This window comes from Dufourea novaeangliae, unplaced genomic scaffold (genome assembly GCF_001272555.1).
Source record: "Dufourea novaeangliae isolate 0120121106 unplaced genomic scaffold, ASM127255v1 scaffold248, whole genome shotgun sequence".
Classification (NCBI taxonomy): domain Eukaryota; kingdom Metazoa; phylum Arthropoda; class Insecta; order Hymenoptera; family Halictidae; genus Dufourea; species Dufourea novaeangliae.
This window is the reverse complement of record NW_015374156.1, coordinates 1,743,039-1,770,716: the sequence shown is the minus strand read 5'-3', so window position 1 is coordinate 1,770,716 and position 27,678 is coordinate 1,743,039. Positions and strand designations below refer to the sequence as shown.

Below are 27,678 nucleotides of genomic sequence, written 5' to 3'. Positions count from 1 at the left end.
ACGTGTGGTATATGTAATCGTTCAACGTGCCGCGTATCTCTCGGAAACGAACTTGTTTCGCTAAATATAAGATCGCCGCTCACACGTGCCGCGAGTTTTTAACTCCCTGAGCAACGACCAGATATGAATTGACAGGCTGTAGTGGCAGAGATCTTGCCAAACGGTATCTTCGATCCGCCTCGATCTACGATCGCGTTACGAGGTGGGTACCTTCTGTCAAGGCATGCTGGCTAGGGCATGCTGTGCACACTTCGCAAGCTGCTTCGCCTCGTGTTTTTCTTTCATTCTAATCACACGATTTCACGTTATCCGCGTGTAACGCAAATTTTCACCGATTCACGTAAGCCTGTGTAGGCAGTATGAAGCATTGATACTTCACACGAAACACGTATTTCACCTTCGTACGTTTGACTACGATTTTGAATTTTCAAAGGAGTATTATTTTGCGAACTCGAAAAGTTCATCTTACTATTATACCCTTTTGATTTTTCTATCATTCAACCAGGCTTTACGTGTGTCGTTTATAAATACACGTGTTTTTGAACGTAAAATAAAACTACTTAACACTGATGTATGTATAATATTGATGAATGTGTTGCTTCAAATGATGAAAGAAATTTAATGGGTTTTATCATTTGAAGTAGAAATAGATAAACCAGTTGGTATCTCTTGCACATATGTTTTAGAGGTCAAATATTCAAGCATCAACTGTATGGTTTTTTTACATGTGAGTTTATAGAAACATGGGTCACATGAAGCTAGTCATTATTTGTATAAACTACAATACATCTATCTTTTTGCCACTGTGTTTGTCTAATTAATTAATAGATTGGTCTAATTCATAGAAATAAGGGCAATACACAAATTTCAGTAATCTTTTTGTCCATTATGGTAAATCAAACGATTATAAGTTAAAGGGAAATGACTAAAATTATGACTGTACATCTGGATATAATAATTAAAATTTATATTTGATTAGTCATTTAGTATTGAAATAAAAATATAAATTTATAAGATTTAATAATTTAAATTCCATTATTACAGTGCACTAGGTAGGGATGGAGTTCGGGGCAGGAGATGTTGCCCAAATATCAGCAGAACTTGCTCAAGTGGTTGAGGTGATGATGTCACCAAATGTACCACAACAACAACGTTTAGAAGTATATAATGCTTGTGAGAGATTTAAAGAATCTTCTCCTTTGTGTGCGCAATGTGGACTATACCTGGCACAAAAATCACCAAATAGAAGTTCGGTGGTTCGTCATTTTGGACTACAGCTTATGGAGCATTGTATTAAGTATCGGTGGACTCAGATATCACAATCGGAAAAGATATTTATAAAGGAAAATGCAATGAAGCTACTCCAAGAAGGTATAGAACCATTGTTACAAGAGGAGGCTCATATTAAGGATGCATTGTCTCGAGTTGTGGTGGAAATGATAAAACGAGAGTGGCCACAACAATGGCCTACACTACTAGCTGAACTTAGTCAAGCTTGTACAAGAGGCGAAAGTCAGACTGAATTAGTTCTTCTTGTGTTTCTAAGGCTTGTGGAAGATGTTGCCCTTCTACAAACATTAGAATCCAATCAAAGGAGAAAGGACATATATCAAGCACTTAACACAAATATGGCAGAGATTTTTAGCTTTTTTTTAAGATTGATGGAACAACACATTTCAGAGTTTCAAAAGAAAAGTAGTTTAGGATGCACTTCCGAGGCGGCAGCACATAGTAAAGTTGTTCAGGTATATTTAGCCCAAAACTTTTAAGTAATATAATTTATAAATTTCATATATAACACTAAATTTAATTATTTTTACTCGATAGGTAGTATTGTCAACATTAACTGGATTTGTGGAATGGATTTCAATTAATCATGTAATGGCAGAAGATGGTAGATTACTGCAAATATTATGTCTTCTACTAGGAGATCCAATATTTCAGTGTTCGGCGGGTGAATGTTTGTTGCAAATTGTAAATCGTAAAGGGAAAGCTGAAGACAGGAAACAATTAATGATTCTGTTTTCTGAAGATGCTCTAAGATATATTTATGCAGCAGCAACTGCAGCATCGCCTATTACTGGGTCAAATGAGTTTATTAACTCTTCTAACAACCATTATTTGTTTTTAAAGAAGCTTACACAGGTAAAGTTTATTTTTGTCAAGTAAAAAATATTACCTGAAATTGTTCAACGTTTATGTAATTTACATTTCATTTTAATCAAATTCAGGTATTAACTGGTATGGCGACACAACTGTGTACACTTTGGGGCAAAGACGATGGTTCCAGTATTAGGCCAACGCATTTCAACATATTTTTAGACACAGTATTGACTTTCACTATGTCTTCAAGCTTGACACTGATACATTTGGCAAACGCAATTTGGATAATGTTGTTTAAACACGAACAGATAAAACAAGATCCGCTATTGTTAACTTACATACCGAAATATGTAGAAAGCACAGCGCCAAAATTGATAAAAGTTGCCTATCCGCACGGTAGACAGAGTAATGGAATGAGCACGTACTGTCTTGCGGATTACGATTCGGAAGAAGAATTTAACGTATTTCTTCATAGACTAAGAACTGACTTATTGGAAGGATTTCGGCATGCGACGATGGTAGCGCCATTAGTAACGTTTACTTATGTACAGCAATGGTTAACAGCGAAAATAACAAAAGGTATGTCAGACCTTCGATATAAAAGTGATCAGAATGATCCGCAATATCTTGAATGGGAAGCTCTTGCACAAACTTTGGATTCTGTTGTATCGAAAATTCTACTGATCAACGAACGACCAAGCGTGCAAACTGGTTTGCAACTGTTGGAATTATGCCTCGGTTATTCTCCCCAAGACCCTTGGTTACTGTCAGCTTTACTTTCTTGCATTAGCGCTCTTTTTGTCTTCCTGTCTATGTCAACTGGTTCGATGGCTATGCCAGGAGTAGCCATCCTGCCAAGAGTACTGGAAAAGATCTTTGCTGCTCTGGTATTTGAAGCACCTGGTGAGACGAAGGGTACTCGATCTAGAGCAGCAAAGAATGTAAGACGTCATGCGGCTAGTCTGATGGTCAAGATTAGTTTGAAGTATCCATTGCTGCTCCTCCCAGTGTTCGATCAGATACATTCAATGGTTCGTGGTTTAGCAAGAGAGCCAAGTTCTTTGTCCAAGATGGAGGCTATCACCCTGTACGAAGCATTGTTACTGATATCGAATCACTTCTGTGATTATGAAAGACAAACTAGATTTGTTGCTGAAGTAATTGGAGAAGGATCAGCAAAATTTATTGCTCTTGGATCCGAAGCATTTAAAGGTCCATTAGAACTGATGAGATTCATAGGATTCGGTGTTCCATTCCGGATGATCCGGATCGTGCTGCGAGAGGCAGTTTTGTTGCAGCGCTTAGCGAAAGCGGAAATCCGGTATATCGGAATCCTGCTACACCACATGTAATTCCAATTTTACCTACACTTTTCGCATTGCTCAGGGCAATGAACGCTCTCTTCACACCTGCAGCACTGACAGCTTTACCAGAGGTAAGGAAGCCATCGATAAGTTTTTCCAGTCAATCATTTGTTGTAATTAAATACAATAGAATGTAACGAATCCCATTTCTCTTCTCAGGAATACAAAAATGCTTACGAATTACTGGAATCAGAAAAAGCAAATTTGTTGGGTTTAAATGTAACGAGTGATAATGCTTCTGAACCTGATCAATCTTCGAGTACTGCTTTGATTCGAATGCAATCATTTCTCAGTAATATTAATGATCAGTGTTATCATATGTTAGGTAGTGGATGCCATATGATTGGAAGAGACTTTTATCAGTTACCTGGTTTGGCACCAGCACTTATCAACTCAGTTTTTTCTAACATGGAGGTAATTTTTTATTGTCGTTTTTATTATTTCAAAAATGTGTATTCATATTCTAAAGCTTAAAGCTTAGGCTGTGTTTATGTCTTACCAGAAATTTTATTTATTAATTTCAGATGATTCCGGACTACAGATTACGACCTATTATACGTGTTTTCATGAAACCATTCATATATTCCTGTCCTCCTGCATTTTACGGAAGCGTACTTGTACCCGTGCTGGCTCATATTTCTACGCACAGTAAGATATTTTATCGTCTTTTATTTTCTGTTCTCCCCTTTGGTAACATTTATTTACACATTTGATGGTATTTTCACAGTGTGCCAAAGATTAAGTGCCAAGTGGCAATATATTGCTCATCTTTACGAATCTGGTGGTTTGGACGAAGAGAACACTGACACGCAGGAGGTTATAGCTGACATGTTGAACCGAAATTTGACAAGGGACTTTGTAGACGTACTCAAAGTGGCCCTTGTTGGAGGTGCTGCTAGTGATGCAACTCCCCCCGATACAATGGAACAAGACATGGGAGGTATGGCTATAGATCCTCCTTCATCACGTGGTAATAGCATAGTTGCAGAAGTGGTCAGCGAATTGGGTACCTTTGTTCTTCGACATCCATCTACGTGTCACAGTGTCGTCTTATGCGTGTTAGGGTAATGAATACTTTTAGTAGCAATTTTTTCTTTAAATATAAGAATAAATCGGATTACAACTCAACAATCCCTTTCGCATTCAGGGCTTTGACTTGGAATGATTCAAATGCCAGTTTGAAAGCTACAACGCTGACTGGGCCAGTTGTACGAGCATTAGCAGCTGATGGTAGCCTGACACCTGCTATGGCCGCTCATATTATGGTAGCTATCCTCCAAGGCTTACAGCTTCACGGACAACACGAGGCCAATCAAGGATCTCTGGTCACATTGGGTACACAAGTTTACGAATGTCTCCGACCTAAGTTCCCCAATATTATTGAAGTAATGCAAAAAATTCCGGGCATTAATCCTACCGACCTGCAACGTTTCGACGAAAAAATGGCTGTTGTTAGTACTAAAGGAAACAAGGTTGAGAAAGGAAAGAAGGATTTGTTCAAGAAAATCACAAATCAGGTAATATTTTCTGTCCTAATTTTACAATAAATAAATAGGGCAAATAAGTGTCACTGTTTAACTACGCATTGCATAATATATATATTCGGTTACAGCTCATTGGTCGAAGCGTTGGTCAGTTATTCCGTAAAGAAGTTAAGATAGATAATTTACCGCGGATAGAAGTTTTTGGAAAATCGCAGCAAACACGCGTTGACGAGATCTCGAAGAATTCGACTGACAGTGGTATCGCTTCGTTGTTTGCAGGACCCACGTAGCAGAAACTACATCTAGATAAGGCATCGTGAAAACAATTTTCTACAGAAAGAAGAACATTCAACTATAAATATGAAAATCCTGTATCGAAAATAAGAAGATTCCATAGTTTCCTTCGAGCAGATGTTCGTCTCTTTTTTTTTTTTAATTATTCGTGAGGTTGAACGTGTGCATACAGTCTGAATAAGTACGATGATACATAAGTAAACTACTTAACGTATGTATCAAAGATAAAAAATAAAATTGAAAAGATTACGCTTACGCACGCATTCAACGTCAACTGTGAATAGTTTGTAAAAAAAATCTAGTGCTATTTATGAGAGCTATCTTATTTTTGGTCCGGGATTTTGTCGTATACAGAAGAAATTTTGTTCAATGAATATCTAGGGTGCGCGAGCGCGTGTGTGTGTATGTATGATATTGCGTGTGGTGCGCAGAGATACGCACTTGTAATATAAGGAAGACGTTCGTCGCTAAAGAACAACATGCAACATTTCTGACACAAGAAATTGAAAAAAAAAAGTCTAAATAATTGAGCAATTGTATATTAAGTCGCACGCATTTATTTCCTATTTTTTTTCCATTTTACATAAAATCTCATATAACAATGTAGAACAGCAGCATGATTTCGAACGATCACGCGATATGTAGAACAGTTTTGTAAACAACATTTCGCTACAATATACAATACAGATATTGTTGATTTATATAAAACGATTTCTACAATTTGGTATAAAAATTTGTATGCAAATCATTTATAATTGTTCTCGAACAAGTAAAATGTGTACATTTCTTGGCACTTTTTAAAAGCGCTGTTATAATATAATATCTCGAATCAACATTTGTGTTCTAAAAGTTTTATTGAGTTTTTATTATTTAACTTTTTTAGTCAACTTTTACTATTTAAAAAAAAAATACAAAGTGAACATTTTTTATATGTGGAATTATTTAATGTAAAATGACATCTTCTGTTTCGTACATATTACGATGATTAAATGCAAGTTTTATTCAACACTTAACAGTTGGTGAAAATGTAGCATTCCACTTTCTCTAACATGTATACATTTTTTAATGTTAACTATCGATTGAAAATGTAATATTTTCATATATTTTTTTTGTTTTTTATTACTTCTTACGTTTAATTAATTCTGTTATTGTGAGAACTTCGGCACTGTAACTATCGCACAAAACTTGGATTAGTATTTTGTAGTACGATTGTCATTATGCATCAAACACTGACTGGACTTTACAAAAGATAATTCATATTAATGATCAGCTATTTGACATATGACAATCATCGCACGTGGAATTTAATCCGTAAAACATAAACGATACGGAGCATTATGCGATAGAGACTGTGTTACTTAAAGGAAACATACAATGATGGGTATACAGAGATTTAAAAATTCTGTGACAACGTTTACAGATGTCGATGCATTTCGAAAAGTTCGAAGCATTAGTACTTGATGTATGTCCTTGTTAAATGTGGTCAATCTGCCTATCATATTAAAAGTGGTTTCATTTTGAAATAAAATTGATAAATAAATATATTTTGCCATAAGATATACTAGAACTCTTGTGACAGAATTCCAGTTTTTGTCAGCTACAAATTTTATAAATAGTTGAATTGACTACAGAGTTAGGCACTAAAAATTTTCCTTCAAAACACATTCATAAAAATCATACAACTTATTAACTCGATCTGGAGTAAGTAAGTACGAATACGATTAAATACACATTTTGTATTTTTTATACGGTATGTATGCGCATATAAAGTGAAACATTGAAAGGGTGTGTATACCCTTACAGATAGTTTTTGGAATACGATTGCAGTAAAATGCAAAAAGATATTTAACAGTTTCTCATTTGTCTTTTAATGTCATTTAGTATATCTCCTTACCAATGTTTAAATTTTAAAACATAAACGTCAGGTAAACAAAATATGGAAAAATTAATCATTCATGAAATGTGATTTTATTGCTGAATCGGTAATCACTGGTGTAAATCTTGAAACAATCTTACAATAGAATTCTAGTAATTCTATCGTAGATCAATCAGAACCGAATGTGATGTTCGCACGGGAATACCGAGTACTGTTTTGAAAAAATACAACCTTAAAACAGGTTTTTTGCAATGTTTAACTTTGACCACGTGAAAAGTTAATGAAAAATAATCCAGAATTACATCAGTTTAATTAGTTTTTATAATTTGTAACAAATATAGAAGAACAATTTGTTAAAAATTTATCGATCGAATAAGTTTTCATGAATATTCTGCTGTTATGAAAATTTTATGACTGCTGAAGTCATAGTTTTTATGCCATTATTTAAAGGTGGACCCTAAGGTTAATGCTGACATTTCATTCCACTGCGCATTTTTTTTTATATATAAAGAACTTTAAACACCTGTAATGATCGATAATAGGTATGTATATGGAGCAGTTGCTTTACTTTAACTAATTAAATGTTTACAGATTTCTTTTTCTTCAATTATTTGAAAAATGCGCAGTGAGATGACATAAATATCTTTGATATCACTAACCGTAATATCTATAAGACTCGAGGTACTTTGTTATTGTGATGTTGACACTTCGAAAGCGACCCGACCTATTTCCAAATCCAGTTTACAATATAAATTAGTTCCCATCAATTATTCACGTCGAGAAAAATCAAATAGAATTACATAATCTCACAGAAATTGGAAGAATCAACGAAAGAAAAATATCAGAAAGATACTTCGGAACACGAGATAACCGACAGTTATCGAATAAGTCACACGTTTACTAGGAACTGTCAATGATGACCACTATATTTGGTCAATTTTATTCGTTCACACGATCATTCGCGTCGTTCGTTCATACAGAAAGCGCACAAACAACAAAGATGCGTACTATTTATCTCGATCATAGATGCCTTGTGTAGATTATATGTAGCATATATAAAGGAAAGTTTTCTTAATTTCAAACAGGTCTGATTTTGTACTTCATAAAGGTAGGTCTTGGTAGGTCTCGCATAATCTGGTGGTCTTAAAATACGTAAAAAAATACAGTGAATATTTCATTAAGAATAAATATCTTTAATGAGCGAGCAATTGAAGAGTAAGGTACCTGATTTTTTTTTTTACTTTGAACGTTGACGGTACGTGTTTACCGCGAATTCAGTACAATTCATTGCGAGATTGAAATATCGTTAGAAACCTGATCCGGAACAGATCGTATGCTCGGTAAGTGTAAACGTGAAATTGAATATCTTTGTAGACAAATCGTTCTCGATTTGATCGTTAGGCGTCCGAGACATGTTCCGAAGCACTTGGGCTCGCATTAATATCGTCCTTTTTCCCTACCAATAAAAACACGTCCATATTATCTTTTCCCTTAACATAAACTTGGCCACGCGGCTCGAATTCGTATTGTTCCGCGAGTATATCCAACGAGTTCTTGGCCACCTGTATCCTTCCAGCGACTCCGGTCGAGTCCATTCTAGATGCTATATTTACAGCGTCACCCCAGATGTCGTAGTACAGCTTGGTAGCACCGATCACGCCGGCGGTAACGTCCCCGTAATTAAAACCGATCCTCAAAATTAATTTGAAACCTAACAGATCTCTGTTGAAGTCATATATTACTTTATGCATAGCCGTAGCAAAGTCCATCAACTGGAAAAGATGCGCCTGTTCGTGGTCACTTTGCTGCCTGACTTGCGGATTTAAGCCGCTCGCTGCCATGAACGTGCTACCGATGGTCTTGATCTTCTCCACGTTCGAGAACTCCGGTTTCTCTAAAAGCTCGTCGAAATCGCCGATAAGTTCGTTCAGCACACGTAAATACTCTTTACCGCCTAAATAGGACTCGTCATAGAGTTCATTGAAGTTCACTATACTCGCAAAAATGATCCCCACGGCCTTGTGATTCTGCGAATATTTTGCGGTGGTTTTCAACTGATCAGCGACATATTTCGGTATAATATTGTGTAAAAGCCAGTCCGCCTGATTCTTCATCGATTGTACACGGCATTTGTCCCGTGCCGCTACCGCGTTCCCGTGGAAGCTCAACCGATAACTGATCTCGAACTCACGATTTAAAAACCAAACTAGCAACAGCAGAAGTATCATGTCTAAAAAAATCTCGGAATTGTACAATCTTTCGTTGTATCTGATCTCCGCCTCTCGCTGTCTCATCAGAATGATTTTAGATGCGTGGACAGAAGCACCGTTGAACACTTCTTTCATAGTAGTTTCGTTGAATCGATTCATGGTTAAGTTAACGACGTGTTGATCTTGCAGAGGCTGTAGATAATGCATCGAGTCGTTGATAAATCGATTACCGAGATTCTCTCGATTGTACGATATGTGACTTATTATAAGAAGAAGAAAAAGCACGCCCATAAACGTTACTAGGAAATTCTTCATCCAACAATTGAGTTGCGTGAAATTACAGAAATGAACTAAACCGACGAAAATCAGGTAACCGTAATAGTATTCGAAATTGTTCAAATGATGAAAGTTGCTGCACGTATAGTTGAGCAGAATAGACGTGATCGGTAAACCGACCAGAATCGCGCCACAAATGTGCCACGGATACCATTGCGAAAAGAATTTAAATATTTGTTGTATTAAAGTTGCGTGGACCAGATTCGGATACAGAAGTTGACGGACGCAAAGTGACACCGCTATAATTTGAATCGTAGTGGCACATACGAAAAAGATCAGATAGTATAACGTCGGCTCGCAAAGTAAAAAGAGTGAGACCGAAACGGCAGTGTACACTAACGCCGATATTAAAATATCAAAATACGTATTAAACCTCGAGGTAGCCAACGTAGGCGGATTACCACTGATACATTCGCTGACTTTATGAGCATTCTCTCTGTATTCCTTTTCCATTTCTTTGTTCTTGAAGAAAAGAGTCACACTGGAAAGTGGTGGTTTCACAAAGTACGAACGTTGAGAGCTTACGTTATCTTGAACGCATCTTTATGAACAAAAAGAATCATACGAATCAGATGACAATTCCTTAAAGTGTATAAAATGGAAATTAACGTTACTTATTCACCTAATTAGTTGTAGATCAGACTGTTTTCTTAACTTATGAAAACATGCACCAAAAGTATCCGTAACTGCCGGAGGAAACGGATAGGGTGGTACTGAAGACGATGGCTCTTGAACAGAGTTCAATGTCGAACTAGAAGTATAATAGCCACTCACTCTGTGTGCCAGTAAGTCTCCCTGAGCCATACCGTTCATCAAAAACAACTAAAATGTAAAATTAATTGCTACAGAAAAAGGAGTATACTAACACCGTAACTAATATACTTTCTTCAATGCATTTATACTGTGTGTGTGTACAGGGTGTCCCAAAATAGCTTTGACTCCCAGGAACCCTTCATTTCCGGGAGTCGAAGCTATTTTGGAGAACCCTCCTGTATATTATAATTGTAATACATATACCTCATCTGTGTCACTGTTTTCAAATAATAATACCTGTTGCTGTATACTGCTACGTCTGCTATTACTTCTAATACCAGAATCTTTTCTACTACACATCGAAGAGGCACGACTAAGTTCCTCTTGACCAGATAATAAAGGACTAGAAGGTACAGGGTTTGGATCCATTTCAATGTCATTCTGAGACGTATTCTGTAAACAGATACAACGTATATATAAATGGGACAATATAATCGAATATCGAAGATAAAACTTTTTCTCGACGTGATTGACCTGCCTAAATCCATTACGATCTTCAAACGACTGAGATTCTGTTTTCGACCGTTCGGCAATAATTGCTTTGGCTTCCTCCATTTCTAATGGAGTCATCTCTTCCGTAGTTCGTTGTCGTTGCAAATATTTCCACGGTCTGTTCCGCGTTTTTTTCTTTCCGTAACTAGCAACGGATATTGGACTTTTATTCACGTTTTCTTTTTCATCCGTAGTATCGGTATCTCCATTTTCAGAGTCTAAGATACTCGGCAAGGAGTTTGCTTTCATTCTATAATTACTTGCATTTGTAACCATATGAAGATAATGATATTTCGATTTAGACTGACTGTTGCAAGAGGCCAATCGATGACGCGACTGCATCAAAGGAGATATACTCTTTGGAGATACAATATTCGTTATGAATTGACTGGTAAAATCTATTTTTCGACCTTTGATAAAATAAGACTTTATACCTAGAACAAAAAGATATTTACCATTTTATCATCAAAACCTGTTATTCCATATGGTCCTTTGTGCTTAATTTTAAAGAAATTATATACCATTTATCAGATCTCCTTCTTCTGTAATATATTCATCATTCAGAAAACTCAATGTATTTTCACTTAAATGAACCCTTCCTGGTTTTCCTGTGCTTTCTAATTTATTTGCTAATGTAACATCATTGGACCAAACATCGAATTTAAATCTTTTGGTACCTACAATACCACATAGCACAGTTCCAGTGTGTACTCCAACTCTCATATTAACTCCCTCTCGTCTCTCAATATCAAACTGTTTTATAGCTTCTATCATAGCTGTTGAAAAAGATGTTTGAATTATTTCATGTCTCCATGCTACCTCCTCGAAACGCTTGGAAAAAGGGCCAATTACCTAAACCCATTTCGATACAACATTTTGCATGATCAGGCCTTGGTTCTGGACATCCACTTACACAGTAATAACAGTCTCCCAAAGTAGAAATTTTCTCACACCCGTGATGTTCACACAGATCATCGAATCTTTCGAACAAATCATTTAAAATCCCTACCAGTTCTTCCGCAGTCTTATTGGAACTCATTCGAGTAAATCCAACAATATCAGCAAATAAGATACTAACATTTTCCATTGAATGCATATTGAAAGGGCGAAACAGTGAACGTATATCCGTATTGTTGGACGGTATAGATCCTTTCTTCAAAGAATCTTCACGCTCCCTTTCACGTTCACTTTCTTCCATTAACCAGTCCGCAACTTTCGGTGGCATTACCGAATGAATCATTTTTTCTTTGAGTTGCTTCTCCATTTCTAATTGACGCCGGACTAATAATGACTGGCCAACTTTCATAAATGTACCACGCATTCGTACAAAAGTCATTATTAAAATATGAATACCTATCAGATGAATGCAGATCTGCATTAAGATTCTTATACCGAGACTCGTAGAAAAATAATCGTCTGAGAATGGACTACTGGATATGTTGCTACTTAAAAAATAACTTGACATTTCTTCACTTTTATGAGGCAACACATTCTCTCCCAATACAGAGGTTGTACTATTTATGCCTTTGGAAATCAAATCATTAGAAGAATCATTTATAGTGGAATTAACATTGGCTAATGTTGATATTATGCTGGAGTTCAAGTTTTTTAAAACATTCGTATTGTTTATGGCCTCAGACAATCTTCCAATCATAGTTTCTTGGGAAAATGACTTCAGTTCGAGCATGTTGGATAATAGTTTTGAATCCTGAGAATATGGTACTGCCTTCACACTTGTATATTCGTTGTTATTGTGCATCACATTTGAAAATTGACTGTTACTGAAATTACCCAATATCTTGGTGTAATCTAATACAGTATTATTCTCCATAGAGTTAATTGGTACACTATGCTTACTAAAAAAGTTGTCCCTTGCAGTTTTTGTACCATACAAGTAGGCGGTTAAAAATTCGAACAGAAAGGAATAAATCGTTGATATACCCACGCAAATATACAACGGCATTGGCAACACAGTGTAAATCAATAATAAAATCTCAGAGCACAGTGCAAAATGTCCGACTAGAGTTAGGCCATCTACGTAAGGCGGTACTATCGCAAGGAAAAGTAAAGACAAGATGCAAAGAACAGTTGCGACTCCTAGTGAAATCTGCAGCACATACGTCTTGTAATAATCTGTATGTGTTAAATACAAGACCACCGATACCATTGCTCCAATAATTGTGAACACTACTGTTATGGCTGGCCATGTTGTAGTATTATATTCTGTTCCGATTATAACAAAATACGCCAACCACGATAAAGAAACCAACAAAATATATGTTAGGGCATATCTGAAATACATATACATCGATATATGTCTAGCCACAAAACAAACTGAACAATCCTATACTACGTACCGGAATCTTAATCTAATTTGTGGAAAGGCACTTCTTTTGAATTGTTCTTCGAGTATTTCTGAATCGAATTTCGGATTCCACCAAGATCTTGGCGCTGCACGTTCAAATGGTACTGGAAGGCTAATTCCACAACATCCGAGACCTTGACCACTATGTGCCAAATATGTTTGTATATATGGTGCTAAAGATATATGGATTTCGTCTGCTCCACCTTCACTATCATCTTTAGCCCTTGTAAAACTAACAGACGAGCTTCGTTTTCGATTTAAATGAGAAGTCATACTTGACATTCGAATAATACTGAAAACAGGTGTTACTTTAATTCGGATCACTTGTGTAAATAAACATTGGTAAAAATCACTCTACAATGTAATATACCAAAATGAAAGATAAATATATAATTGTGTGTATACATGTACTGTCAAAGAAATGTAAAAGTGTAAAAAAAAATACTTGTCATGGATAACACAGATGATTCCACATCATTGGATCGATGGAGATCTATCAGAATATGTACCATAAAATTTGAGGACATTTGAAACCGACATATTATTAACTTTCGCCCAGTCGAGTCGGGTCACTTTTGACCCATGTTTCTGATGTAATAACTACTACTAATGAGATTACATAATACTAAATGATATTTAGAATCTAAAATTGCAACATGGGCCACAAGTGACCCGGATCGGCCTGTTTTTGATTGGCGATTCGAGAGTTAAAAAATTATCCCTAGCATCCGGCAATATTTACGTCCCAGCTGCACGTAACGCAAATACTGTGTCATCGATCTAGGGTGTGTTAGGATCTCCAACTCGAACTATTACGGATAGTCGTCGTGACCGTTGTGGCTGTTCTCCCAATTGGATGTTCTTTCGATTTCAGTAAGGAGCCTAATGAATACTGTCCCGACATCAAACTGGGAGAGTAGACACAATATATTATGCGTTTGTCAGCAGACATTCAAAAATAGGACTGCTCCTATTTACAGTGTATCTAACATCGAAATTTAAACATGTTGTACATAAAGTCAGCCTAAATGGTAATGAAACTTCAACATCATTTTTCAAGAACCCTGTGTTTACATTTCTAACTCAGATATGATGTAAATAGAGGCAGACCTAACATTTCAATGTTGACAATCTGAACACATTCAACACAGATGAGTCAGCATATGAGCCATATGATATCTAACCCATGTAGCCGATGACTCAACATATGAGTCACATACAGCTGGAACGTAAACATTACTGACTGCTGGGGATAGTCTTGTAATATGTCGGTTTTGAATGCCCTTGAATTTTATAGCATATTTTCTGACAGATCTCCACAGATCCTGTGGTGTAGAATCATCTGGGCGAACTATGACAAGTACTTTTTTTACAGCCTGTACATGTCTACTAAGAGACTGTTTTAAAGTGTTCATTGCAAAAACAATGTCAAGTAATAATTATATTATTGAGCATTAGGGGTATTTGTAATTCATATTTGAGTTTGTACGTTAAAGAAAAGTTTAACAAGTACAGTCGATATTAGGCTTATCCAATTACGAAGAAAGTGGTTATAGAATATTTATTTCAAATGACAGCATGTTTGTTCAATTGATCTACAAAGAATAATACTGTCGTAAAAACAACACATGTAGTTACATACATCAATTCTTTTAATAGCGAAACTTACGGCCGGTTAATTCCCTTCAATTACTGGCGAAATCGCCAAAAAACTAAGGAAATCATCCTCCCCGCTGACATCGAAGATTCTTCGCGTAATCAGCTTGCATCGAAAAATGTCATTTTGTTTTTCAACCTTCTTGCGTGGCGTTCTCAGCGTTAGCGAGAGAGATGATTATATTAAGCACCAAAAATGGGAACCAATTCGTTGCAACGGGTTTACGATTGTGTATACCATCAAAAATTCCAATTAAAATGTTCCGAATTTTCTCTTCTGTAATGCACCATGGCCATCTTGAATCTATCGATGACAGCGCCCATGAATAGAAAGCTCACGCGTTTGAGACTTGTGCTTTTTCGAACAATGAGTTGAACCTGGATGAACTGGTTGAACCAGTTGAACCAAGTTGAATCAAGTTGAACTAACTGGAACTGATGTGTGTCACGAGATGAAAAAATATTTAACACAAAGTTCAGCATACAGTACCGGACGAATATTTCTGGATAAAGGTTTTTTGTACTTATAAGAGAGTCATTTTAGTAAATAATTCTTCACTGAAGTTGGACAGCAGATTTATTTTCCAATAATAAATAAAATCATATGTGACAAGAGGCATCAGACACTTCAAATAATGATTATACGCTTTAACAAGAAATGTAAAAAAATACTTGATAACATGTATAATTTTAAAATAAAAACAACACAACATAAGATGTCCGAATCGATGATTGTTTACATCCTTTTTGTCATAAACTTCAAAAGCCTTTTATATTTATTTAGCAAAAATACATTATCACTTTTGACGTACTATTTGAAATATGTAATTCGTTCGTAATTTTAAATTTATCAGCTTTAAGTTTTGTTTTAAATAACTCAAAAGTTTTCAATAGAATTTATATTCGCATTTTGAAAAATAAGTTATTTGTCAATGATGTCTGAATATGTGTCATTTCATCAGTATGCGAACCAATGTGAACATCTGTTCCGCTTCGAAGTTTCTCAAATGCACCATTAGAGGGCTATGGAGAGCAACCAATTCTGGCAGATTCTCGAATGTAATCTGAAACTCAAACACTATAATTCTTTCATATTCAAATGTCCCTACATCCAAAACACGGTTTGCTTTAGGCTGCTTTAGGTAAGCACGATAAGCATAAGCATTATTGTGATTTCAACTACCGAATCAAAATGAAGAGAAAACTTTTTATTTTTTTCCTTTTCGTTTCACAGTATTAATTATATTTTTGTTACTATAATTATGCCAAATCCTGCACTTTAAATGATAAAATTTCGTATCACTTTTATAATAAGAGCTGCAGGTCTACAGTGTTATGACAGTATTTCGTGTTTATCTTGCTTGTTAATGTAGAGTGATGTAGAGTCAGTTCGGTCGTAATGAATAGTTGTATTTTACAGGTTAATATTATGCAAATTCATTGAACGATAATAAAGAGAAGTGTAACCATTGATGGGATTAAAAAATGTCACAACAAACTGCTCTTGTACAAACTACCAGTGCTGGATCTGACATGACACCTGTACTTGGTAGTATACAATCAATTGGACCTAATACTCAGACAACAACTACTGTACCTAATATCCAAACTGGCAACACGGTAGTACAAATTTTGCAACCTCAGACACAATCTCAACAAACTCAATTTGTAACACAACCACCAAAACAACAGGTAGTGCAACAACCATCTACACAACAGCAGCAGCAGCAACAACAGCAGCAACAACAAGGTTCCTTTAATGACTTTCCACAGGTATATCCTTTGCAGCAGTTAAGAAAGAATTGACCGCAATGAAAACAAATTACCAATTTGTTCTGATTTTAGTTCTTAACGAAAACAAGATTACAAGATCTTGTAAAGGAGGTAGATCCAACAGAACAATTGGATGAAGAAGTTGAAGAAATGCTCTTGCAGTTGGCAGATGATTTTGTGGAAACAACAGTAAATGCAGCATGTTTATTGGCTAAGCACAGACATGCCAATACTGTAGAAGTAAAAGATGTTCAATTACATTTAGGTAAGCTATGAAATATAACAATTTAAATATTTAAGTAATACTTCGGTATTTTAAATGAATGAAGAAGATAAATTATGTAAATTATTTACTTTCAGAAAGAAATTGGAACATGTGGATCCCTGGTTTTGGTACAGACGAAGTGCGCCCATATAAAAGAGCAACAGTTACAGAGGCACACAAACAGAGATTGGCACTCATACGAAAATCGATCAAGAAATATTAGTCTTCCTGCATATTTTATCTTTTATTTGTTATTTTATTATTAAGTGACAACTCTTTTTATATTTACATGACAGTACACTCATAATAACATAGGTCACTGACATTTATAAGAGAATGAAAAGTATAAGTTATATATGGTTTTTGCAATGTATACTTTTAAGTATAAAGTGACTTTAGCATTACATAATAACTGAGATACTATTCTTAAAGAAAATTACTGTATGTGTGAATACAATACCAAAATAAGAAAAGATAAATATAAACATTACAAGGACATGTGTTAAAGTATCTTCTAATGGTAAATAGAATAGTTTTAGACATGTATGTTTAACATTGTAGATTTTGTGTGATATTTTAAGTATATATAAGAACAAATATCTCACGTTTTTAACACTCTGCCGGCCGCTGTCACGCTGGCGTGACTTTTGCTCGCCAACGTTTATCAGCCGGGGTCACGTACGCGTCAACGTATCGCCGGCGGCAGCGTAAAGGCGATGCGAGAAATAAGCGGCCGGCAAAGTGTTAAGTCAAATCTAATTCTAGAGAATTATTCTGGTGCAGATTACAAAATCCAAAGATGTCAATGTATCATGTTTTGCTTTATTTAATACAAATCTAAATTCTAATTTGAAGAGTTAATCAGATAGTAAAGTTCGTCTATTCTTTAATTTAAATTTATTTATCTTAATTTTGGATACAAATGTAACGTCTAAATTTAAAATTATTCCATTCGCACATTAGTGTTTGCGACTATATACGAATATTGCAACCTTTATTTTTTATTACCTTTGACGAATAAATATGATTGAGTGTCACATGTATTCAAATTTGTAACACTATATTCCACTTTTTATCAAGAATTTTCATTTCATTGGACAGATATTCGAAGTGTTAAAATAGGGTGAAGTTAAATTAAAGTAGTCTACCTAGTTATTCATTCACTTAGCAATGACGTAGAGCTTTTATGCAGAGACGAAATTTACTTGGACCGGGATACGTTACATACATAATAATTGAATATTACTATAAATATGCAAATATACAAAAATATTACATTACATCACATTCTTAGATCATCATATAGGGCATGGGTTGTGTCAGTCAAATCACTTCCGGCAGTAAGTCATGTAACAACAAAATCATAATATAAACCCACCTTTTATTTAATATTGACGGTGACCGAATCGTTTCAAGTTCATAAAAATCGTAAATATCAAGTGCAAGAAGTGGTAAATGTAATGTGAAATGGTTCTTACGTGTTAACTGGTTTTTGAATTTCGTTCCTAATTTTGGTGTCAATATCGTGATACTTTTTAGTGTTATATTCACCATGGTACCACCTTAGACGCGTATGCGCATTGTAAATTGTGATCAGCAAAAGTTCCAAGTTTCGCCTCTGTACTAGTACTCTGTGACGAAATCGGAACCTGCTTGTTCATCGAGCTGAATTCATCAAACTGACTATACACATCATAGTGTAGTATATAAATCGTGATAACCTTTTTCTTTCAGGGACGTCCTGGGAGATTTTGCCATCTGCTTCTGGAACATTTTCCAGACGGTATTGTTCATTTGTTTTTGTATTTTCTTATAAAGAGCATGTTGTTTGTAACGTACAGAATATTATTTGCATACTTTTATTATCTAAAATATAAACAGTTCTTTTTTTTCTGTAACATTTGTTTCATCGGGATTCTACATAGTAATCGTAAAGTATCGTCCGAACTTACATGTCTCTATTCTACTAGTCGAGTAAAAAAATTAGACTGAACCGACTTTACGTGATCGTATTACACTTTACACTTTATCGGTTTCAAGAAAATGTGCCATAACTGATAAATATTCAATCGCGAATTGCACTCAATTATAGCAGTTAAGATTACATTAGAGAAGAAATGTATCGTTTCTTAAACGTCAATTGTGTTACAGATTGTGCGGGTCGTAATAGAGGATAATATAATTCATTTTATCCAAACAAGTGATTCAATAAAAATTGATCATCAGAAAATAATAGACAATAACGAGTTATTATATTCTGCAAGCAGAGTGTATGTTAGTAGAAATTGATATTTCTTAAGGAGAACATTGATAAGGAGAATGTCTACCAATAGTGATAGTATGAACAACAACACTTGTGTTGTATGTTACAAGAATGTCGATGTTTACAGCATTGGTATGTGTGAACATCCTGTGTGTTACGAATGTAGCACACGAATGAGAGTACTATGCTGTCAAAATGAGTGTCCCATATGTCGTCAAGATTTACCAAAAGTTGTATTCACAAGGGAAATAAAATCATTTCGTTATTTACGTAAAGGCATTTTAGTAAATACAAGATACCGTATTTATTTTGACACACCTGATATTCAAAATAAATTTTATGAGTTATTGGCCAATAGTTGCAATATATGTACAGAGAAGCCTGTGTTTAATCATTTTAACAGTTTAAAAGATCATATGAGACGTCATCATAAGCTACATTATTGTGATCTTTGTGTAGAAAATTTAAAGGTAAATTGAATTATTTTAATTGCATTTAATCATTAGTAAATCTAGTCATATATTGTGATATGTGTAAGGAGTATTTATCACTTATTTTTTTTATGACAGATATTTTCCCATGAGAGGCGTTGTTACACAAGGTCTGAACTTGCAATGCATAGAAGAAAAGGGGATATCGATGACAAAAGTCACAAAGGGCATCCATTATGTGAATTTTGTGATGAACGTTACATGGATAATGATGAGTTATTTAGACACTTAAGACGAGATCATTTATACTGTCACTTTTGCGATGCAGATGGTTTGCATCAGTATTACAGCTCCTATGACTACCTCAGAGAGCATTTCAGGCAAGAGCATTACTTGTGCGAGGAAGGAATGTGTTCTGAGGAAAAATTTACAAGCGTGTTTAGGACTGACATAGATCTTAAAGCACATAAGGCAAATGTTCATAGTAAACAGTTAAGTAAAGCTGCTGCAAAGCAGGCAAGGATACTAGAGCTGGAATTTATTCTAACACGAGGTGATAATCGAATGAACAGGAGGGGAATGTCAGGTGCATCGACTTCCAGAAGTTCAAGAGATTATGGTGGGAGAGATTATAATCTCAGGGAAAATCAACAGATAGTAATACCAAACAGTTCAAATGTTCTTGTATCAAACAACGAATCTACTTTCGTAAGGCAGCCTTCTGTAGATGTACAAAGCACTGAGGAATTCCCCACATTGGGCAACACTGCACCTATTGTACCTACTTTACATCAAACTAAAGGCAGAGGGAATTTAACGATTCGTAGTACCATACGACCACAGCCCTTGGCTGTTACAGATGAAAATTTTCCAGCATTGGGATTAGAATCGTCAGGCACGAGTATCTCTAAAACCGTTAACTTCAGTGTATGCAGTGGTAATGCCTCAGGATTGAGTGCTCAACCTCAAAAGAGTACAACTTCGAATGTATCTATTCAAGTGAATCACGAACCAAATGGGACTGTTACTACAAAAGTTTCAGGTCCCAATATTAGAATTCGTCCTGCACAGCTTTCGATGAAATCTGATTTTCCTGCATTAGGTTCTGCGGAACCGTCGACTAGTAATACTAAACAAACTCAATTAAGGGAAGCTTCACAATGGATTTCTACAGAGTCTAAGCAAGCTGCATTTCCACCATTGGCACCGTCCCCATTACGTATTCCACCTGGGGAAGATTTTTCAATGTTATCAAAGTCAGCCAAATCAAAGAAACAGTCGACAATTACAGTAGTACCTTCCTGGGGTCAGCCACAGAGTTCTAATAATAGTAACAATGTAAAAACAACTACTGACCTAACAAAAGGAAAGACAAAGAAGAAAAAAGTTAAACAAAATTCTATTACTAATGGCAATGATACTAGTAGTTCGAAAACAAATGCAAGTAATGTTGTAAAAAGAGAAAGTGAAACAGCTGAAGCATCTAAAAATTCATGTAGCATAGACACCAGGAATGCTGTACAGTCAAGCTCCCAGTCTATACAAAATACAGATAACATGAGTAACAGTGAAAATTCGTCAAAAAATATAAATGTACATCAGTCAAAAGAAACAGAACAAACTAATAAGAAGGAAAAGAAAAAACATAAAAACTCGGACAACCAAACGATTGTAAATACGAACACTGGTAAAAGTACTTCAAATGGAGTACAGAGAAAACGTACCGAACTAAAAATAGATAGTATAAATTCTACTGACAGAAACGTTCGTCAGTTAGAAGATTTTCCAGCTTTAGGTAGCAGCAGTACCAAACCACCTGGTTTTACAAATCCACCACCTGGATTTGGAATAACGACTCCTCCACCGCCTGGTTTTTGTATAAAATATAATAACATGGATAAATTGAACAGTAGTAATGGATTAACCTTTACAAACAGTTCTGGAGAGAGCTATTCTATTTTACCAAATGATAGTAAGCACAGTAGTGCGTACAATTATGTACCTCCTACGGACTTTCAAAAACGAAACAAATGCCTTGTGGCTAAAGTCAATGAAGTTTTAATGCAACAAGACCAAATCGAAGAGTTTCGATATATAAGTGGATTATTTCGCCAAGGAACATACAATGCGCAAGAGTATTACATGCATTGTCGTGAAGTTATGGGACTCAGCGCTTTTGAGAATGTATTTCCAGAACTTCTGGTTCTTCTACCTGATATTACAAAACAACAGGAACTGTTTAAAGTACACAAAAAAGAAACTGGTAACAAGATTCGAGGTTTAGAAATTTGTACAACCTGCAATCAAGTTTTGAAAATTGGTCCTGACTTTCAAATGCACATGAATGGTCATACATTAGAAAATCATTTTCCAGTGCTTGGCAAATCCAATACATAGTTTCAAAGAAATTCTTGGATACATAACTGAATGTAAATGTGTTCCTTTAGTTAACTCACAACCATTGTCAAGTTTCTATAAGATAAAAATGAAGGAACTATGCTGATCAAATTATTTTTGTGGATGGCATCAGTGTAATATAATCATTATTAACCTCAAGGTTACAGTATATGGTACATATTCCAACCGTCAGCTCCTAGTATTAAAAAGTTATATTGAACAAATTAATTGCCATATCACATTTGGTATTTGTTCGGTGACATGTCTGATTGCTGCCTCAAATAAATAAACTTTGTTATCAAATGGTTGTACTGATAATTTTTTGAAATACGCGTATAACGAAGGAAGTCAATAATTCTCTGTATAATAACAAACTTTGTGTAAACTAATTTAATACACGCGACGCATTACGACTAAGATGTTCATACAGAAAACTTATACTAAAATATTGTAATCAATACCTTGTTTCACCACACATTAAAACTACTCTGTATATATTATTCATAAGTAGAAAATACATTTCTGTAATTTATTCATTGTGTTCTATGGAATAGAAATAAAATAGAATTTTATAGTGCATAAAGATAATACCAGATATAAACAAATTATTTGATACATTATATAATTAGTTATGCAATAAGACTAAAACATCAAATTTTTCTTTTCCATTTTCCCAATTTATAATTAATTATCTTAAAACGAGGTAATAATGATAGCATATAGTAATAAATTTATGATGTATTTTATACATTTATTTTTGAACTCTTTACCTCTAATAATGTGATATTTTACAATATAAATGATTATGAAAACGAATTTAATATTTTTTATAGAATGTGATCATTAAAGATAAAAGTTCTTTAAATGTTTACTTAAAAACTTATTGTTAGTACTATTTATCCTATAATTTATTACTTATTCTAAAAACAGGATTTCAAAAACACTTTCAAATTATGTAATATACAGTGTTTCATTTTCAATTTACTGCACAGACACAGAATGTAAACAACAGGCAAAAGTATGAAAGTACACTTGTACGCTTTCTCATTCTCCGTAACAAACATTGTTAATAACATCCAAATCTAAATAATATGCATACTATTAAATTGAAAATAACGTATGTACCAAAATCAATGTAGAAATATTTCTTGTTTATTTCAAACTCAATACACTTTTGAGTAAACTTATAACAAGTCAGAATCATAAGCAGCATACAAACAAAATGTAACTGACAAAATTTACACGCTTATCTACTTAATAATTTCTTTTCTATCAAAGGAGAACTTTATTTTGAAAACAAAACTTCTGAAAGTTGTATGATCATTGAGTCAGTCAAGTCACTCTATTACTCAAAGTAGTTTCATCTTAGAAATTAGAATCACAGTGGTATTAAATCGTACACATAGTGCATAATCTGATAAAATGGAGAATGCATCCTGTCTTCTACATCCATGCTCAATGATTAAATTGTTCATGAAGATTATGAATAATGACAGTGCTTTATCACTTTTTAGCTAATTCATTACTCAACCAATCAAGCCCTTCATACAGTCCATGTCCTTGTGTAGCACAAGTGCTTTGAATGTACCAATGTCGACCACGTAACGAGTTGAGTCCCAATTTATCTGTGAGCTCTGCTGCAGACATAGCATTAGGTAAATCTTGCTTATTGGCAAATACCAAGAGAACTGCATCTCTTAATTCATCTTCTTTCAACATGTTTGCCAATTCACGCTCTGCTTCCCCTATACGCTCTCTATCGTTACTGTCAACAACATATATGAGACCTTGCGTATTTTGGAAATAATGTCTCCAGAGTGGTCTGATTTTATCCTGGCCACCAACGTCCCACACCGTGAAACATATATTCCTATATTCAACAGTTTCAACATTGAAACCAATGGTAGGTATAGTTGTGACAATTTCACCGAGTTTCAACTTATACAGTATGGTAGTTTTTCCAGCAGCATCCAGACCCACCATTAATATTCTCATTTGCTTTTTACCGAAGAGCCGGGTAAGTACGCTGCTGATTGTTAGGCCCATTTTGCTTGGGAAGGCACCAAACGTCCGACGCGTTCAAACTAATATCTGTCTGTTGATATATATGTCCTATTACGGCACTTGATACTGTGTCCTGTGGACGATACAATGTTTCGCATGGGAAACCAGTATTTTAAGAATTCAATGTGATTCAATGCTGTGACGACGTTTCCAATGATGCCGTTAACACACCTTACAGACAATAATAGCAAACGTCATCTCACGGCAGATTATTATTCCGGAAATAGTTGGCAAAATTGGCCACGCACGCCAACTCTTATTTATATAAAAGCACTAAGTAAAATATTGTGTTTAAATTTTGTTTAGTCGCTTTCGTTGGAACTGTGAGAATTTTTATGCGTGAATGACAATGGATCAAACATTTATTAAAATTATTTTGTCATACAGACTCACCAGACATTTTCTACAGAAAAGTGCGCAAAGTAAACTCATAATACGCGCGTAATTTAAATTTTTTATTTTGGGACCACGTACAAATAAAGATTGTATAAAAACTGTTACCGATAAGTTATAGATTGTAGTTTACAATTGTAGTCACTGAAAAACTATTAAACACTTTAGAAAAATCTTATAAATTCTTATGTTACAATCATTGTAAATTATTGTCTAAAATCGTATAAAACTTAACTCTAACATTTTAGATGTTAGGTAGAAGTTGTTTACGAAAAATTACTTGAGTGTATATGAAAATTACATAAAATAGAATCGAAAATATATATCGTATGAATTTAAAACTTTAAAAATAATTTTTCATATTTAACGTTCTCTATTACTATTTGCATGTTTTATGATACAAATTGTTGTTAATTATAACCAATAGTAATCGAAATATAGAGTAAAATGTAAGATGTAGATATTGCAATGACGTTTTTGCAAATTAATAATTTGCATTCTATCACAAATTATTCAATGACAACCACGTCTTATTATTTTCGCAAAATATGATATATTAATTATTTTATTTAAATGATTTTAACTATGTTTTATGTGTAAATCCACATCTTACATCTTTAACAACATATCTTCAAAATGTGATTGTTGTAAATATTATATTGCCGAAAATTTAATGTATTGTTATTTAATTTCATACAAATTGAGGTAAGAGAAAAATTCTATTCTATAAACTGGGTTAAATTTCCGAAAACTGATCAATTAACATGCGCTAATTACCCGTTGTCTCATGGTTGTATCGGGTATATAGATTCTTCAAGAAGTTTGTTAAGTGGTACATTCATCTTTTAAACTGGATTACTGCACATGTATATTCCCGCCAAGTCGTATTAGTCGGGGATCTACTGCTCTGACTAATCAACTATTCGCGATTCCCAGAAGATAGCCGAATGAATCGCTCGGGACTGCTCGGGACTGGCCGAATGTAACTGAAGTGTCATTCGTTTCGAAGAAGTTGTTTGCTCGTGCCAAAGTGAGTGTTTGACAATTACTTTTCATCTTTATTCATGTATATTAATTAGTAGTACCCTCATTAGCTCTCTATCGTTACTGTCTTTTAATATTTATCCTATTTAGACTAAATAATCTCAAATTAATACAATACCTAGGTATCGATTTAGTCTTCTGTTTCACTGTGTACCAATTAATGTAATATTTATGTATTTTTAATCCAATTTGTAATCTTTGCGACACACCACGAGTTCAATAATTGTTAATTGGTAACGTAACTATTCCTAATGTAGTGTAATTACTTAAAGTTTATGTTTATTTTCTGTTTCAGAGTTTCGGTTTGAAAGTACGCACTACCATTCTGAGCATCGTTGACTGCCTTCAAATGGAATTCGGCGGGAAATTGGTAAACTCCGGTAAGTTATAATATTTATTATAATAACAAACTGACACTTCATTACTTATTTTTATATTGTTTTTAACCGTAAGTGAAATAATCGTGATTTCGTGGTTTGTGTTAAGATCAAATGAGAATTTTTTCGAGCACTTATTTCAATTCATATATTTAGTTGAAGCATTCAAAATGGCTTCCTTGAATGTTACAAAATTTAAACTACAATACTTCGAGATATCCAAATTGGAAATGTTTGTAATTTACGTATCTCGGTCGTGAAATTGTATTAAAATAGATTATAGATAATTTCTCCTGTCTTTCCATATGAAATTATTGTATTTGCATTTATATATAGTTTTTGGTGTAAATTTGATTAATACAAGCTGCATACTTTATCATGTTTTTTATCAAAAGCATGCATAAATAATGCAACTTTGGTACTTATAATGATTTTTTGAATATGTAGGAAAGCAGGACATCGATTAAATAAAAAAAACAAACGTGATTGCAGTATAGTTATGTATTATGCTACAATGTAATTCATAAATATTATAAACTGAATAATTGTCGTTTTATATTTATCAGTAATAATAATATTCAGTGTAATAAATTTGTCATGTTTTTTTTTCCGTTTCTTTAAATGTTGCATCAGTGAACACTAAATTGGATGTCCTAATACGAAGTTCCACCAGCAAAGACTGTATCCACTCCTATCATCGGGTGAGTCTTTGCATGCCTTTTTTATTATTACAGTCCCCAATCATGCCATAGGACGATCAGTCCAAAGGGGCACAGACAACTGGTTGTATATATCCTAAATTTGGCAAGTACAGTGAATGTGGGTATGCTATCATACCTTCGAATAGTAACATTGATCAATTGTATTTCTTAGCTAGGGTAGTCTTCTTATAAATAGCATTTTCTATTACTCATACAATTAATAAACATTTTATAATTGGACAAAGCAGTATTAATGCTCTTAATATTCAATGCCTATTCTGGAGTCCATTGTGTATATGAACCTTTATAGGCAATATATTGACTACATATATCATGAATGAAACATTAGTGGAGGAATGTGACAACCTCCGAGTTCCTCCTTGCACAATAAATGAATGTAATCGCACAATGATAATAAAAAATGGTATCCAATGAGAATATCATTGAATAGCTTGATCTAATTTCATATTTTATAATTTTCTTAATGACTGCATTCTATTACATTCTCTAAAACATTCAAAGTACTAGACATTTTTACACTTTGAATCTCATATCGATTTCTAAAATAACCCTAGTTCGATGTAATATAGAACGTGGTTTTATGAGATAGATTCGAAGTTCGCAGCCATTAGCTCGATATTGTCTTCGGTTTACAGTACTTTACCGATGATAATACCGATTGCCCAGGCCTCACCACGAGGAGGTTGCTGCGAGTGGAGGCCCAAGGCAGATAGATGGAATCACAAGTTCTACATCTACCCACCTTTCACAATCAACCTTATAAATAACTTAAATCTTAACTATCGGTACTAAAATCCCTCGGCGGATGACTTCTTTCTTGAGCCTAAACCTATAAAAAACTAAGTTCCCTCGTCGGTTGTCTTCGTTCTTCAGCTTAGAACTAATATTATCTTAATATTCTAATTAATACGAATTAATGCGATTGATACGAAATAACAAATTTAACGCAATGTAGT

The 27,678-nt window shown here is 34.5% G+C and overlaps 5 protein-coding genes across 5 annotated transcripts; 3 read left to right on the top strand and 2 right to left on the bottom strand.

The window, feature by feature from the left end:
• Positions 1-124: 124 nt before the first annotated feature.
• Positions 125-5,259, top strand: LOC107191887 (exportin-5). Its single transcript, XM_015581028.1, has 10 exons — positions 125-202; positions 1,045-1,745; positions 1,828-2,145; positions 2,232-3,278; positions 3,335-3,538; positions 3,627-3,881; positions 3,992-4,115; positions 4,195-4,531; positions 4,615-4,984; positions 5,080-5,259. Exons 2-10 carry the CDS (start codon positions 1,059-1,061, stop codon positions 5,239-5,241), a joined length of 3,504 nt encoding a protein of 1,167 aa, XP_015436514.1. The 5' UTR covers positions 125-202; positions 1,045-1,058; the 3' UTR covers positions 5,242-5,259.
• A 3,259-nt stretch (positions 5,260-8,518) lies between these two features.
• Positions 8,519-15,308, bottom strand: LOC107191886 (adenylate cyclase type 9). Its single transcript, XM_015581027.1, has 8 exons — positions 15,007-15,308; positions 13,330-13,629; positions 11,825-13,263; positions 11,494-11,748; positions 10,955-11,406; positions 10,718-10,873; positions 10,290-10,489; positions 8,519-10,208 (listed from the first exon to the last, which is right to left on the bottom strand). Exons 2-8 carry the CDS (start codon positions 13,617-13,619, stop codon positions 8,519-8,521), a joined length of 4,482 nt encoding a protein of 1,493 aa, XP_015436513.1. The 5' UTR covers positions 13,620-13,629; positions 15,007-15,308.
• A 987-nt stretch (positions 15,309-16,295) lies between these two features.
• LOC107191969 (transcription initiation factor TFIID subunit 12) lies at positions 16,296-17,254 on the top strand. The gene is made up of 4 exons (XM_015581124.1): positions 16,296-16,334; positions 16,414-16,766; positions 16,839-17,031; positions 17,127-17,254. The coding sequence occupies exons 2-4, from the start codon at positions 16,479-16,481 to the stop codon at positions 17,252-17,254; spliced, it is 609 nt and encodes a 202-aa protein (XP_015436610.1). The 5' UTR covers positions 16,296-16,334; positions 16,414-16,478.
• A 1,510-nt stretch (positions 17,255-18,764) lies between these two features.
• LOC107191919 (zinc finger protein 598) lies at positions 18,765-22,592 on the top strand. Its single transcript, XM_015581067.1, has 3 exons — positions 18,765-18,814; positions 19,183-19,764; positions 19,864-22,592. Exons 2-3 carry the CDS (start codon positions 19,351-19,353, stop codon positions 22,120-22,122), a joined length of 2,673 nt encoding a protein of 890 aa, XP_015436553.1. The 5' UTR covers positions 18,765-18,814; positions 19,183-19,350; the 3' UTR covers positions 22,123-22,592.
• A 921-nt stretch (positions 22,593-23,513) lies between these two features.
• LOC107191925 (ADP-ribosylation factor 2) lies at positions 23,514-24,425 on the bottom strand. Its single transcript, XM_015581073.1, has one exon. It carries the CDS (start codon positions 24,166-24,168, stop codon positions 23,626-23,628), a length of 543 nt encoding a protein of 180 aa, XP_015436559.1. The 5' UTR covers positions 24,169-24,425; the 3' UTR covers positions 23,514-23,625.
• Between the last annotated feature and the right edge of the window lie 3,253 nt (positions 24,426-27,678).

Coding starts and splice junctions, on each gene's coding strand:
- LOC107191925 (XM_015581073.1), bottom strand. CDS start 24,168: ATGGGCCTAACAATCAGCAGCGTACTTACCCGGCTCTTCGGTAAAAAG.
- LOC107191969 (XM_015581124.1), top strand. CDS start 16,479: ATGTCACAACAAACTGCTCTTGTACAAACTACCAGTGCTGGATCTGAC. Junction 16,767..16,838: donor CCTTTAATGACTTTCCACAG/GTATATCCTTTG, acceptor TTCTGATTTTAG/TTCTTAACGAAAACAAGATT. Junction 17,032..17,126: donor AGATGTTCAATTACATTTAG/GTAAGCTATGAA, acceptor ATTTACTTTCAG/AAAGAAATTGGAACATGTGG.
- LOC107191919 (XM_015581067.1), top strand. CDS start 19,351: ATGTCTACCAATAGTGATAGTATGAACAACAACACTTGTGTTGTATGT. Junction 19,765..19,863: donor TTTGTGTAGAAAATTTAAAG/GTAAATTGAATT, acceptor TTTTTATGACAG/ATATTTTCCCATGAGAGGCG.
- LOC107191886 (XM_015581027.1), bottom strand. CDS start 13,619: ATGTCAAGTATGACTTCTCATTTAAATCGAAAACGAAGCTCGTCTGTT. Junction 10,874..10,954: donor ATCGTAATGGATTTAGGCAG/GTCAATCACGTC, acceptor ATCTGTTTACAG/AATACGTCTCAGAATGACAT. Junction 10,209..10,289: donor TCTGATCTACAACTAATTAG/GTGAATAAGTAA, acceptor TTGTTCATAAAG/ATGCGTTCAAGATAACGTAA.
- LOC107191887 (XM_015581028.1), top strand. CDS start 1,059: ATGGAGTTCGGGGCAGGAGATGTTGCCCAAATATCAGCAGAACTTGCT. Junction 2,146..2,231: donor TTTTAAAGAAGCTTACACAG/GTAAAGTTTATT, acceptor AATCAAATTCAG/GTATTAACTGGTATGGCGAC. Junction 4,532..4,614: donor GTCGTCTTATGCGTGTTAGG/GTAATGAATACT, acceptor TTTCGCATTCAG/GGCTTTGACTTGGAATGATT.